We start from the raw sequence: 14,943 nt of genomic DNA, 5'->3' as shown, positions 1-14,943 counted from the left end.
TCTCCTGCTAGTAGTTACATGTTTGTCTCTCTCTTCCTCTCTCTGGTCTCCCTCTCTCTCCTTTCCTCCGCTCTCTGGTATCATTATATGCCTCTTTCTCTGTGCCGGTCTCTTGCCTTTCCCTTTCCTGTCTGTCTGCCCTCTCCTACTCTCACTCCAGTTTCTGCACCTCTTTCTCTCCTCTGCACACCACACCCCCTCATCAACTCACTCCTCTCTTTCACCTGTTTGCACCCTCACTGCACTCCCTCAGTCGCTTTCGTCACACCTACACCTGTTCACACACACAACACACCGACTCACAAACAAACTTTAGTTGGTGTGCCGTCCTTCACACTAACACTGTAACTTAACTCTCTTCCATGCACTCAAATCTTCACCTCCACAATCTCCTCTGGTCTCTTGGTCCTATCACCATATATCCAAGCTCCCCAGAGCAACTATGACACCTGTCTCCTCATTACACTTGCCTAGGTGTATCTGCCTTTCCGTGCACAAGGGGCCTAACTGCGTCCTCCGGCTTGGTTGCTGATATTCAGCCTTTCCGGATCTGGTGAGTTGTCTGCCCTTGGCTTTTTCGCCACACCAGTGACAGTAATTGGAGTCCTCATACTTTGCTACAGGATCCAGTTGTATCATTCGTTCATCTTGTGAGGCATTATGAGTTTTGTATTCCTTGTAATTCTTCTCTTATTCTTCAGTGCTGAAAGATAAAGCAAGAGGGAGAGCAGGGCTGCAGCAAGGTAAAAGAAAGAGGAACAGTTATTGTGATGGGGAAATTGATACCATGTAGACAGCACACACACTCTGTATCAGGGGTCCTGTGACTGTGCCCCCCCCCAAAAAAGCAAACATACCACCACTTGGCTAAGTCTGGCTTTGGTAATGCCCTAGAAGGCTGCCTATCCTTGGTTAGAGGGGTCCTATGGGCTACACAGGGCTCAGTTGTAGCCCTGTCACATAGCTCGATTTCCCCTTTGAGGCAAGTTACCCTGAACACTCAGTAGGAATTAAGCATGGGCAGTCCCTATGGGCAAGCTGATATATATATGATACTGGCTTTTGCCACTAGTGCAGGTGTTTAGAAATGGTGAACGACTGGAGAGTGACGGTGGCAAATGTAGGAAGAGCTGGAGGCTAAACTACAGCAAGATGAAGGAGGCTGGAGAGGGGAGGTCAGACAACAGGCCATGAGGTTAGAAGTAGTGTAAAGTAAGGAGAACAAGTAGCATAAACATGTGGTAAAGATCAAGGAAAAAGTAGAGCATAAAGAGGCAGCGAAGAAGAGGTGAGCAGAAAAGAATGGCAAGAAAATCAAAGATGGTCAGTATGGGCTGGAAGAGTGATCCGAGGAAAGGAGGAAGAAAGAACCATAGAGGTGGTTGGAGGTAACAGTAAAAGAGAGAGCTTGCAGTCTGGAGGAGGCAGGGAAATACCTCAGGGGAGGAGAAGTGGACAGTTGTAAGCTGGTGAGGAGGAGGCGAGGTTGAAGGAATTAGGGTGAAGGAGCAGGCTCAGAACACGCTGACGGCTGGGAGTGGCAGAGGGGTGGAGGTGCCAGCACATGGCAGTGTGTCTAGGAAGTGCAAGACTATTAGTGGAAAAGAGAGCACAAGTCTACTTAGGCACAAGACTGACCTGTATCATTGCAGAGATGGACATACAGGGGGTGAAGGGAACCATAGACAGGACACTAAGGTGGGAAAGAGGAATAGGTTGCCTGACTCAGATTGGTTATGCCGAGCCCGATCTTCTACAGCTGCTTAGGCCTAACATACAGCTGGACATGGGACCGAGACTCGGGCAAAGGGGTTTCCAAGGAGTTCAGGACAAGAAGCAAAAGTACAAACCAGGAGCCAGGAAATGAATGTCGGGAACACTTAAACCTGAAGACTGTGAGTGGCTGAGAAGTCAAGATGTTTACCAGGAAGGGATCTCCAGATTGAGGATTGTTAATCCCAGAGTGTCATGATTCGCCGTTTTTGCCCCTTTTGGACTTCATGGTCCATTGTGCACCGCAACGTTGTATCTGCTATCCTACCAACATGGCTGACGCACAGAAACGCTGCAGTCTAGTGTTTACGCAAGACTTGTTGCTTCGTAGAAAACAGACACGACCCGAGGCTCTGCGCATCTCAACGCTACCCTTCCGAGTTCTCGGATAGTGTGTTCCTAACTTCCTCCCTTTTTTCCGTGCTGCTTGTCCGATATTCATCGGCTCCAGTTTCCTTCCTGGTGTGCTATTGTTTTGTCCTTGTGCTCCCGCATGTGGGCCGCTCGTCCCTCTCCCTTCCCGGGCCCTTGTCCAATCCTCCCGTGCTCACTCTGTCCCCTGTTCTCTGCGAGCATTGCGACTCCTTCCTGGTTCCTAGATCCATCCCGGACATTGACCGCTGCTTCTCTTACCTTCCTGGAATTCTGAACGCCTACCATCACTCCTGGTCTGGTGTTCGGTCTTCACACTGGAGGCAGAGGATACCCGTCCTTACCTGTACAAGTCTCGAACGTCCAGGAACAAAGACCTCCAAAAAAGAAGACGACAAAGGACAAAAAGGTGAGACAAGGGGCAGAGTGTGAGACAGAGGCTTTTGTTGTTTGAATTCTCCCCAAAGTGGATGCATCCCGTTTTTGAATTGTGTTTTGCTTACTTTGATTTTTAAATCCTACTTCTGTGTCTGCCCCATATTGATCCACCTCAACTTCGTGACACTGCAAATGTCTGTATTTATATAGTTTGGCCTTTTCCTGGGTCTGCGGTACAGCTCTCAGCAAGCCTTGGGGCTCTCTTCTGGAGTATTTGTTTCCCATAGCCTCCCGTTATTATTATCTAAGTAATATAGAATCCTGCTTGCTGTCGTCTAATTTTATGTGGTTCTCACCAGCTTGCCTTCTACAGTTTTAATCCTTTGCTTTCCAGCAATCTTCTAGGCTTGGTCCATTGTATTTATAAACCTCCTCGTTATTCCTAATTATCTCTGGTGTCTACCATTTGGTGGGCCGAGCCTTCAGAGAGGCAGTTGGCCAAGTTAAAATCAGGCAGGACATTCTTGCATGTCCAATGCCCAGTGTTTGCTTGTCTGTGTACTCCGTGCCACTGCACTTCTTACTGCAAAGTCATGCCTGTGGCTTCACACCTTACCCTTTCTGTTCCCGCCAGTGAGTGTATTTGGGACGTGTTCCCTCTTGGTTATAGTTTTACTCACTACTTTGAAAAACCTAACATGCCTGGGTGTGCTTCTACCAAGAACACCCAGAGTCCTTCCTGGATACCCATGTTCATCATACAGCAGGTTATTCTGAGATTCCCAGGGTCCCAAAGGAGGAATATCCAATTTCACATTACGACATCACAGTGCAGTGTAGATAAATTTCAAAAGACAGTTTATAGGCTTGCACTCTAATTCATCTCATATACAGAGTATATACAGAGTACCATACTTCTCTAAACCAGAGGTAATCAAGCAAGGGCCAACACAAAGTCCAGCTAGCCAGATCATGTTGCAACCATTTTAATTATTCAATACAATTTTAGAAATGCTACTAAAAGGACATAATATGTTACTGCTTACTCACTGGCAACTATTAGGTAGGCGGACAAAGCAGTACACATTTTGTATCGCCCAACTATAGCCCGATGTGGTGTGCAGTCAAAATATCGAATCAATAATATCGAAAGTCATAATCTCGAAAACAATGTCGAAATTTTATTTTTATTTTTTTATTTATATATTTTTTTTGGGGTCCGGGAATAAAAAAAAGGGTAAAAAAGGGGGGGGAGCGTTTGGGGGGAACCCCCCCATTTCGAATAAAAAACGTCCTAAAAAACTATTCGACTTTTTTTTCGACATTTTTTTTCGAGATTCATTTTTGTTTTCGATATCACTATAAACCGCCTGATGCCGCTCAAAATGAAGTTCACACCACAGAATTTCCTATGCAACAGATGTATTTAGGCACAGAGCCCAACATGCCCTCTGCATTGCTAAGTATGCACCTGGCATTAGAACAAAAAAAGCCGCAAAAAGGTGAACCCTTAATTGTTACTTGAATGAGCCTTTTTAGAAACTAGCATTCTCAAGAATTTACTGAGGTGTCACAGGGTTCAAAATTGAGATTCGATGAGCAGGAGCTAAAACCAGCTCCTAGGTGTCGGGCATCACCCTGTAGGTAAGAGCTACTGCAGCAGAACCAGGAGCTATCAGAGATGCTCCTTTAACTTTTTGTCCGTTTTCTCTTAACCATTGTGTTTAAATGTGTATTAGATGTGTTCCAATTATTGTTTATTAACATTCTCAAATACTGAGTTATTGTCACATTTACATGTTTGGAAGGCACACGTTGGCATTAGGAGCTAAAAGTAGCTCCTGATAGCTGTTGGTTTCCAGCTAAGCATTATATGGGTTTTTAGGTAAATTGAGAAATATTTGGTACTCAATTTTTTTTATACTTGCTGTTTGTGTCCCTTGGTAGTGTAACAGTCATTTTTATATCCCCTTTTTAGGAACTTGAACCCTGAGACTGAACTCAAGAAATACTTTGGTGCCCGGGCTGTTCTTGGAGATCAAAGGTGAGGGGCCAAGTCTTACATTGTTGTAATTTCTGGAGCTCAAATCTTACAGGGTTCCCAGTTTAAATGTGTCTGCTGCTGGAAAGTGCTTTTCAAATACTTGTGCTGTTTAGGATTTCTGAAATAATTATAAGCTTTAGTGATAATATGGCCTTCATGCCCTGCAGGAGGGCGAACATGGCCTTTTAATGGTCTGCCAGCCTGAGCTAAAGCAGGCCCGAGCTAAGAGAAGGCCTCGCTCCAGCTGTGGGCAGTTAAAGGCCATGTCTACCCAACTGGCAGGGCATGAGTCATTCGCAACCCGGGATCATCCGGGTTCCGAATGGCTTTCAGAATTTTTCATCGGTAGATCTGCGTTGCTAGAGTAGCTGATCTCCCGATGAAAAATGACCGAGTCCATTTTCCATGTCTATGGGGGCGGCCAGATGGGAGGAGCTCCGGGACCCGAGCGCAATGCTCTGGTCGTGCAGATAAGTGGAGGGGATGGGGAGGCCACAGAGAGGCTGGCTCCCTCTTGCCTCCGTGCAATGAAAAAAAGGAGAATAAAAAAAAGCGCCACCTGGGGAAGGGCCTCGTGTGGCTGGGACAGCAGGCGGGTATTGTGTAGTCTCGCCCGCTGTTGCAGCCACCCATTTGCTGAGCACCCTTCCCCTGGGTGCGAATAGTGCTTTTAGAATGAGCTTCAGTAGTCTGTGGAACAGGAGGTCAAAGGAAGAACCATTGTAGACCAATGTTATGGTGCTTTATTTTGACATGTTTGATTCAAAGGTGTATGAAGTGCTATGATGTATATGTATATTATGTAGTCAAAAGACATCTAATGCTTGTTCAGGAATGGAATTTAAGATTTGATGAGCTTGAGCTAAAAGCAGCTCCTGGGTACCAGACATCACAGAGTAAGTAGGAGCTACATTTGGAGAATGAGTGAATAGTACATGGCATGACACAAGTCTAACTTCCACATGTGTTGCAAACTAGAACTTTTTGTCAATTATAGCATGATACATTATGCTTTAAATGTCTTGTAAATATGTCGTAGTTAAACATCTTTGCCTTTTTTCTTTGGTCAGTACAGGCAATTATGTGCCCTCAAACCTGATTTAGGGGTATATAAGGAGGGCTCATGGTACATAAGTACTTGTATTCCCCTGCTGGAATGTGTAGAGAAGCCCCTCAATGCTCAAACCAGAAAAGGTACAATCCACTAGGGAAAAAAGCCCAGCACACCTCTTGCATGGAAAACAACGTTTTATTTCTGCACAAATAGAAATGCGCCAGCAAAGGACTCTGCTGCCACAGAACATTCTGCTGAAATCAGTACGAACAACACTTTATGAAGGTACACAGCGTCCTCAGTGATGTCAATTACATAATGTACAAACCCACGTGGCTGGTGGTCGAGACCCTATACATAGGCTATCTGTTCCATAAGGAGTACCACGCCATTGGTTCCAGCCCCTTATGTCCATCTTCTTCCACGTGGGTTCCTCCTTTCACGTCGTCCGGCGTGAAGCTACCACTGATTGAAATTACGTGAAGAAAAACCATATAGAGGCTCCATCTCTAACCTGATGTGCACCTGTTACTGCAGACCGAGGCTAAGCGGATACTTCGAGGCCATCGCTTCTAACAAACTACAGCTTGATTCCAGACACATTGGCGCCCAACCAAAATTCCCTGCCCTCGTATTAGCTATGTTGTTTTATTCCTCCTGGCACCTTGCAGCACAAATTAATCAACTTATGGTGAAGGCAACTAATCCCAGTTTCCATATCTTTTCTGATCGATTGGGGGGTCTAACAGTTTTATGGTTGGTGGTCTGGTTTGGCTGATATCTAGGAATGCTTGGGGGTTTTAGACTGGGTCTTTCGGGTGCTATTAATTATAGCTGGGGCAGGAAAGGTCAGAGGTTCGTGCTCTCCTTCTTATGGGATCGTTTTCACAGTGCGCTCTCAACCCTCTCATGGCCTTGCAGGGCGCATTCCTTCTGGGATACAAAATGTTGGCATCATGAGACAATGAAGGGTCTATGAGTCTTTCTGGCCTTTCTCACCGTTGCCCAAGCTACAACCTAGTCCCATCTGCATAGACTTTTATTTTGTTTGTTTGTATGTCAGCGCAAAACTAGGCCTCGGGCTGCTACTATCCAAGATGGTGTTTGATCCCCTATACTAGTGCAAAAACGTACACCACCATCCCCGCACTATGGCCCCTAGTGCCCCCCCCTGTATCCTCCCCTATCACCTACTGCACGTTCCCAGGCCTCTTGTTTCATCCGAAAGCGCTGGGTGGGAGGGGGGGGGGGTCTTGGACGATTGTACCTCCTTCCCAACATTCCCCCCTTTCGTTAATTCTACATTAAAGAACTCCCATTTTCAGCCCCTCGTTCTTTTCACCCCTTATTTCCCTTTCCAATCTTTCAGCTTCCAAATATGGAGGTGACCCCTTTCTTCGATACCCATGCCTTACATACGGACCGTGATCTCCTGCTTGTGCATATTGCTCTGGGGTACATGATATATATTTTACTTTTTAAAAACTATTTATTGCATTTCTTCAACAGAAAAAACATTACAAAAAATCACAACGAAACAGATGGATATGTGCCACCATAGCTGAGGTAGAGGAAGCAAATGATCACATCTTATACAGTGTGTGTTCTTAAGGATCTAACATTCTCATATTGCTATCTGTGTCTCACCCATTGTGTATCCGAGTCTCTAGCCCTTGCATCTAGCATTCTCCTGCCAGTCTGCTCATGGTTGTCCCCTGGCGCTCAGCCCAACCAGGGCTTGATGGCCCAACAAAGATAAGCATGCTTTACCCATCCCACCCTCCCACCTCCCCACTCAACACGTTAGATCTTCCTGCTGCTGTGGTCCAGCTGTCTCCCCGCTCCGTGCCCACTGGGCTCTCTACATAGGCTTCACAGCGGTTTATCGACCGAAGGTGCAAACGTTGTTTGAACCAGTGCATTCCATGCTGTGATATTATCGAGAACTTCCCTTTGTCCCCTGTACACCGCCCTGTGCCACACCACTGTGGCTGGCTCTGCCCATCTTTGGGGGTCTCCCCACCTTGATTCTATGTGGGGGCCACCTGTAGAGTTCCAGGCCAGTGATATCCTGTCCTTAGCCAAGATGCAGATAAGATCTTTCATCTTCGCAATCTAGGGTTCCGCACAACGTCTCAGGAACAACCCCACCAGACATGCCTCTGGCGTCCACTCACGTATATCTATCCCACCATTCAAGGCTCTATTCGCAATTCCATGCCACAATTCTCGGATTTCTGGGCATGACCGAAACATGTGCAGCATATCTGTTGACCCCTTTGCACACCTTGGGCAGCCTGTTCTCCCGGGAACTGTGAAATAGCATGCAGGGTCGTGTAGGCCCTATGTGTGATTAACGGCTGAGTGTGGCGTTCCTAGAGACGTTACGTGTGTACACCATCCCCCTGACCACTCTCCCTCTTCAAAGGCCTGGCCTACTTCCTTCTCCCACTTGGCCCGCACTTAGAGTTCTGGTTTGCCCAGCGAGTCCAGGATCAGGTCATAGGGGCTATAAGGAACTCATGGTGGCAACAGTAAAGACAGACACAGTTCAAGGGTGTTTATTAAACTATATATGCGGGTTGGAAAAACGCCTAATCTAAACCTAAATCTAAGATGGGAGCAGGCTACAACTATCAAATAAGAAGGCAGTCCTATAGTCGTCTTGTCAAAATAAAAGGGCCTGTACTAAGAAAAAAATACTGATTGCCAATCCTTACGCTTAATACGAAGGAGTGTGGGCTAAGGTTCAGAAGAATGAAAGAAGTGTTCACAAATAGTAAGTCAGGATGTGGTAGTCAGGGAGTGCCGGGGGAGTCCCCTTTCCCACATTTTGAGCATGGGACAAGGCGGGACTCCTCAGCACAGCACACACTCGAGCTTTCCCAGCACGAGCCAACAGTTCCGTTCTCAGCTATCAGAGCCTTCGGTGGTTAAGTCTCTTTTCTACAAAAAGTCTCTTGCCTCCGAGGACCTGATATACTCCAAAAATAATAAACAAAAGTTCCTTTCTGCTTGCACTTTGTGCTTGCACTTTGGGTGATGCCTTTTCACTCCTGGATCTCTCTCTTCTAGGTTTAGATCCACAAAAGTTCCCAGCAATATCAGGGCCTTCGGTATTTAAGTTTCTTGCTTCCGAGGGCCTGATGGGTTCAAAATAATAAACAAAAGTTCCTTCCTGATTGTATTTGGAGTGATTCTTCACTCCGGGATCCCATTCTTCAGGGCTCAGACCCTTCTCAAATGCTTGCTTTCCCTCCGTCGTGTTCACAATGGCCTTTTCAACACTATTTCATCTGTGATATTCACAAATCTTAATATTTTTATGCAGTTCACTGTGGACATTCCTCCGTCGGGTTCCCTCTTGCCACCCTTTATCAGTCACACAGTTTCTTGAACAGTTCATACGATGCAGGATTCACATCCCTTGGCTTCACAAAATGATCTATCGGTCAAATACTTTCGACTGCTGGCATGGATTCACATGCACATGAATATTCCACGTCATCGGGCTGGGAATCCTCGGTAAAGAAAAAATCAGTTTGTTTCGTTTCTGAACTGTCTTTCTACTAATAACCATACACTGGTCTCTGGGTCATACTGCCCCCAGCCAATCACTGCCCTCTACCTAAGCCCCTCCTCTGGCAGCCATCTTCAGATTTTTACTGCACGTTCAAGTGTTGGGAGTCCTCGTGCTTAGCTCTCGAGCTTTTCCTGCTTGTTGTGTTTTTTTCAAAGAGTTTACTCTCATTTTTCGGTCAATTCGAGCCTCAAGCTCCACCGATTCATTTTCCGATTAACGGGGGACACGTTTCGGAAATTTCTACGCCCCTCAAGGGCGATTTTTCATCAAATTCCACTTCTTGGAGGATTCCGGAAGATCTTTGAGGCCTACCCCGCGTGGTCATGGCTGAAGACAAAGGAGACTCGACGCCCGTTGGATCCAAGCTGTTTAGTATCTGCCCAAGATGTGGACTACATAACATCTTCAAGGAAGATGAGCACTCCCCGTGTCTCTACTGCCTGCACTCCAAGTCGCACGTGGAGGAGGACTGTGCGTTCTGCAAGAACATGTAATCCGGACCAAGAAGGACCGCCGTAAACGACTCGCTGATTGGCTGGAGGCGAAGAGCACGGCAGCAGGTGAGAAGAAGTCTGAGCGGTCTTCTAAGACCTTTGAGGGCGCTACGGCGACGGGGGCCCAACAAAAGGCAAAGCACTGCGAGTCCGCCGGCACCGTGAGCGCCATTGGTTCGCCCTCCTCGGCTGCCAGGCTGGGCGCAATGTCACAGACGCCTTCAACCATGAGCCAGTGGTCCGGCTCAGTGAAAAAGAAGTCGAAGAACCCGGGTAAGCTTCGGGAGAAGCCCCGGACGATCCCGACGGAGAAAGACAAGGGGGAGCAAGGCGGTGACTCTCCCCTCACAGTGAAGGCCTCCGACGCGCCTAAGGTTGTGAAGGCCCAGATTCACCCGCCTAAGGCATCGATTGAGGGAGTCGTTGCGTCCCGATCGAAGCCCGCAGAGGCTACCCCAGTAGAGACGGCCTCCAGGCCTAGAGTTTCCCTGCCATCCCGGAGGGAATCATCTTTCCAACCGATCGAAAAGACCCCTGTGAAGCCCCAGGCCCAGAAGGAGGGGGGACGCAGTAGTCCTAGCGGACTCAGACACCTCCTCCGAGGACGAGCTGTCTGTCATCAAGGCAGTCCTGGACAAGTGGTTCGACCAGGTCAGGGCCTGCGGGAAGGATCCTGACGAGGCGGACGTGGAGAGCGAGGGTGGAGCCGACGAAGAATGGCAGGTTGACGAGGAACCGGAGGAGCCTCTGCCGACGCTCCCGTCGCAACCGATGCCATCACCGGCAGACAGGTCGGAAGACATCTTGCTGGCACTGCACACCCTGTGCACATAGATAAGGACAAAGTTGCCAGCGGCGAGCCCTCCAGCCAAGCGGAGGTGAGTCCATCCACCCCCACCTTTCCATCCTTCACCTGCATCCCCTCCTCCGAGGGATGAGACGGAGACAGACGGCGACGATGGGGACAGACAACAGTGGAGACGACGGAACAGATCTCCCATCACCCCCTCCCCGGGCTTCCCCTCCCGACGAAATTGGCTCGTTTCACACCATGATCGTCAGGGCCTCTGAGCTTTTCCAGCTATGCCCCGAAGAGCAGAAGGAGGGATTCCTTTATCAACGACGGGAGGCCAAGAGGGAGACCGTACTCTCAGTCCCTCTGTTGGACAACATTTGAGACGAAGGACTGTCCCTTCTGAAGAACCCGTCCACGGCCCCTGCGAAGAGCGACTGGTACGAGAAGAAGTACCGGGTCCCAGACTCTGTTCCTATGTGCCTCAGGGCGCAACCGTCCCCAGACTCAGTGGTCTCTGTGGCAGCTAAGAAGAAAGCAGCAGGGACGACGGCATCAACTTCCACTTCCCCGCCGGACGGTGAGGGGAATAAGCTGGACGCCAAGGGACGTCAAGTCATCACGTCGGCAGCGACGAACATCAAGGCGGCCAACGCTCTCGCTATAGTGGCCCGCTACGATAGGGAGCTGTGGTTTAAAATCGCCCCCCTTCTGGACTTGCTTCCGGTCGACAAGAGGGCGCAAGCCCTTGAAATCCTACAAGAGGGTGAGGTGGCTTCGGACCATGCCATCACGGTAGCCACGGACATCGGCAACACCGGGTTTCACGAAATGGGCAATGGCGCTTGCCTTCGTTGGCGTGGTTGGCTCAGGGCCACCGACTTCCGTCAGGACGTACAGACCAGGGTACTGGACATGCCCTTTGACGGGAACAACCTGTTCGGTAAGGCGGTGGATGAGTCACTGCAGGCCATCAAGGCAGACACCGAGACAGTCTGTGCCTTGGGCACGCTTCATCAGCGACGGCTGTCCTTTCGGACCTACGGAGGCAAGTCTCAAGGTGCCTCCAAAGGATCCGGCGGCAGGTCTTCATCATACCGTGAAATGGCCCGCTCTTCATCGCAGGAAGCCTGCAGAGGCCGCAGCAAGGCCGGTGGACTTCATCGTTGTCGCCAAGGGGCCCAAGGTGGCAAGGCCTCAGTGAAGCAGGATTGAACCGGCCGTGACGTCGGGCCCCCACCCGAGCACCCCGGTGGGAGGCCGGCAGGCGAACTTTGTCAGCGTGTGGAAATCTTTCTCCACCGACCGTTGGGTGCTGGATGCCCTGGACCACGGGCACTCTCTGGAGTTCCAAAGGAAGGGCCCACACTTTCCACCGGTGGTCAGGAAAGAAAACCACATCCCACAGCTACTTCTGGAGGTACGAGCAGTGCTAAAAAAAAGGGCGCGATAGAGCTCGTCCCGAAGAGACCCTGGGGCTCCGGAATGTACTCGCGGTACTTCCTCGTCCGAAAGAAGACTGGCGGCTGCTGGCCTATCCTGGACCTCTGCCGCCTCAACAAATACATAAGATCCTAAAAATTCTGGATGATCACCCTTCAGCACGTGCTGGGACAACTGGAAGAAGGGGACTTCCTGTCGTTGCTGGACCTGGAGGATGCATACTTCCACATCCCCCAACACAAAGGACCTTGACATTTCTACGCTTTGTGGTCCAGGGCGGCACTATCAGTTCAAGGCACTTGTCTTCGGTTTGAAGTCGGCACCAAGGCTCTTCACCAAGTTCCTGGCACCGGTGGTGGCGCGGCAGCGCTTGCAGGGGAGCCACGTCTGCCCCTATTTGGACGATTGGCTCATCCGAGCGAAGTCAAGGAAACTCAGCGAGGACCGTCCACCTGCTCGGGGAACTGGGGTTCTCGATAAACTTTGCGAAGTCCTGCTTGGTGCCATCGCAGGACGCCCTGTTCCTGGGAGCCAGGCTCAACACGGTGACGCGGCTGGATTCACCGTCAGAGGAGAGGATAAAGGCCATCGGGGGCAAGGTGCAATGGCTGTTGACCATGGAAGTAGCCAGTGTGAGGTCCATCAAGTCCCTGCTTGGTATGATGTCTTCATGCATCTACCTTGTGCGACTGTGCAGGTTGCGGATGCGGCCGCTGCGGGAGTTCTTCGACGCCCGGTGGACACAAGTGGCGGGAAGCTTCGAAGACAAGATCTCCCTCAACTTGACTTTCCGTCAAGCGATCCAGTGGTGGGGCACCCAAGGGCATCTCACGGCGGGCATGGACTTCCAGACCCCAGCGCATCAGGAGACCGTGACAACGGATGCCTCCCTGGAGGGATGGGGCGCTCACAGCGGGGATCTCCACGCAAGAGGCCTTTGGCTCCCGGTGGAGAGGTCACTGCACATCAACGTCCTGGAGCTACGGTCTGTGTTCTGGGCCCTCAGGTCTTTCCTTACGTCCCTCAAGGGCAAAGTGGTTCACCGACAACACCATCACAATGTTCTACATCTGGAAGCAGGGGGGCACCAGATCTCCAGCTCTCTCCAAGGAAGCACAGGGGATGTTCCTGGTACCCTTTCACCTGGCAGGAGTAAAGAACACTGTCGCCGACTCACTCAGCAGGGAGCTGCACTCCTGCCACAAATGGGACAATTCCGCTCGTTCCCGACGGTGAAGGCTACGGCCCAGGCATGGGAGCTCAATGTGGTGCTGACCAGGCTCATGGGGTCGCCATTTGAGCTTTTGCATTCGGCGCCGCTGAAATTCCTATCGTGGAAGACGGCGTTTCTTGTGGCCATCACTTCCGTACAACGAGTGGGAGAGATCCAGGCCCTCTCCTGTAAGCCGCCATACCTGACATTCCACCAGACGAGGGTAGTGCTGAGGACGCACCCCTCCTTCATGCCCAAGGTGCCGTCGGACTTCCATCCAAACGAGCCCTTGGTGTTGCCTGTTTTCTTCCCGTCGCCTTCATCGCCGGCTGAGAGGACTTTGCACTCGCTGGATGTGGTTAGAGCGCTTAAGTTCTGCGTGGACCGCACAAAGAGTTTTCAGAAGACATCACAGCTGCTTGTGAACTTTGGCTCTGTGAACCAAGGGAAGGCCCTCTTCAAGGCTTCCATTTCCAGATGTCTCTCCGGCTGCATCATGCACTGTCACCGGTTGGCAAACTGACCGTTGCCCGGCCGTCCGAGAGCCCATTCGACCAGAGCGACTGCTGCTACTACGGCGTTCCTGTCTGGTGTGCCCCTGCTGGACATCTGCAGGGCAGCTACTTGGAGTTCGACGCACACCTTCACGAAATTCTACTGCGTCGACCGGGATTCCAGGGAGGAGTCCAGAGTCGGCCAAGCACTTGAGTCTGGTGAGGAGGTAAGGGAGTCTTAATGTTGAGTTGTTGAAATGCTTTTTTTAATTGTTTTCAAATAATTTTTATTATTTGAACAATAACACTCAACAAAACATCCAACAGTGCATATCAAGATTATCCAGCATGAAACATATTTTCAAAAGATAGTCACTGTATTCCCTTTAGCCTCCCCCCTTAACTCAAGCTTACTTCCCTGCACTTTCCTCTTCTGTTCCGGTGGAACCATGCAATGTGTCTAATGGGTGTCTCCAAGCCATTAGAGTTTCTGTCTCTTCCTCCCCTCCTCTGTTAGCCGCCTCATACCATAACACCATTTCAGCATCTGCCCATTTCAGGAGACCATGCCACCATACCTCATTGGCTCGCTTTGCAGCCCATAGCAATTCTGTGCTTAGCCAGTATATAGGCCAGGTCCTTCAGTTTGCTCACATGTCTCAGTTGCAGGGTCTTACAAAGCCCCCCACCATACATGCCCATACGGATTCCACATCCAGCCGTATCCCTTTCTCAGTTAGCCGGTGGGTGACTTCGCCCCAGAATTTCCCAATCTCTGGGCATGCCCAGAACATATGTACCATCCCAGCGTTCACCTCCCCGCACTTAAGACATGCTTGTGTTCCTGTGCTCTTAAATCTGGCGACCTTCTGGTGGGTCATGTACGCCTTGTGGGTTATATATAGTTGGATCTGCTGCAGCCTCGCATTTCTGGACACCTTTTTATGATATCTCTGGGCCCTTTCCCAAAGCCCATCGTGCATTATTGCCCCCACTTCCTCCTCCCAATCCCGTCTCGACTGGGTCACCTCTTTTCCCACCCTAGACATCAATAGTTCATAGATTCGGGAGACTTCATGTCCTCCCTCCGAAATTTCATAGAATGTTTCTACAGTTTCATCCGGTTGATCTGTAAGCACTGATTCAGGCCATGTCTCTCTCATCGTCCGTGCCATTCTGGTATAGGTAATATATTGTCGCGGGTGTAGTCCGGTTTCCCTTACTAGCTCTTCAAATTCCATTACTTCCCATAGGTCTCCCAATTTTGCTATGCCCACCGGTTCCCAGTGTCTAGGGATCGTC

General features: G+C 49.9%; 1 protein-coding gene across 1 annotated transcript in view; it reads left to right on the top strand.

Annotated features, from left to right (window-relative positions):
- TCF25 (transcription factor 25) overlaps positions 1–14,943 on the top strand; it is a 1,148,081-nt gene that overhangs the window by 180,810 nt on the left and 952,328 nt on the right. Inside the window, exon 5 of the mRNA XM_069635563.1 lies at positions 4,502–4,567. Within this exon, the coding sequence (XP_069491664.1) occupies positions 4,502–4,567 (66 nt within the window). The remainder of the gene's footprint in view (positions 1–4,501; positions 4,568–14,943) is intronic.

The sequence above is a fragment of the Ambystoma mexicanum genome, chromosome 1q (assembly GCF_040938575.1).
Source record: "Ambystoma mexicanum isolate Mex_15411 chromosome 1q, UKY_AmexF1_1, whole genome shotgun sequence".
Lineage (NCBI taxonomy): Eukaryota > Metazoa > Chordata > Amphibia > Caudata > Ambystomatidae > Ambystoma > Ambystoma mexicanum.
Note: the sequence above shows the minus strand (reverse complement) of the source record. Positions and strands in the feature narration are given on the sequence as shown.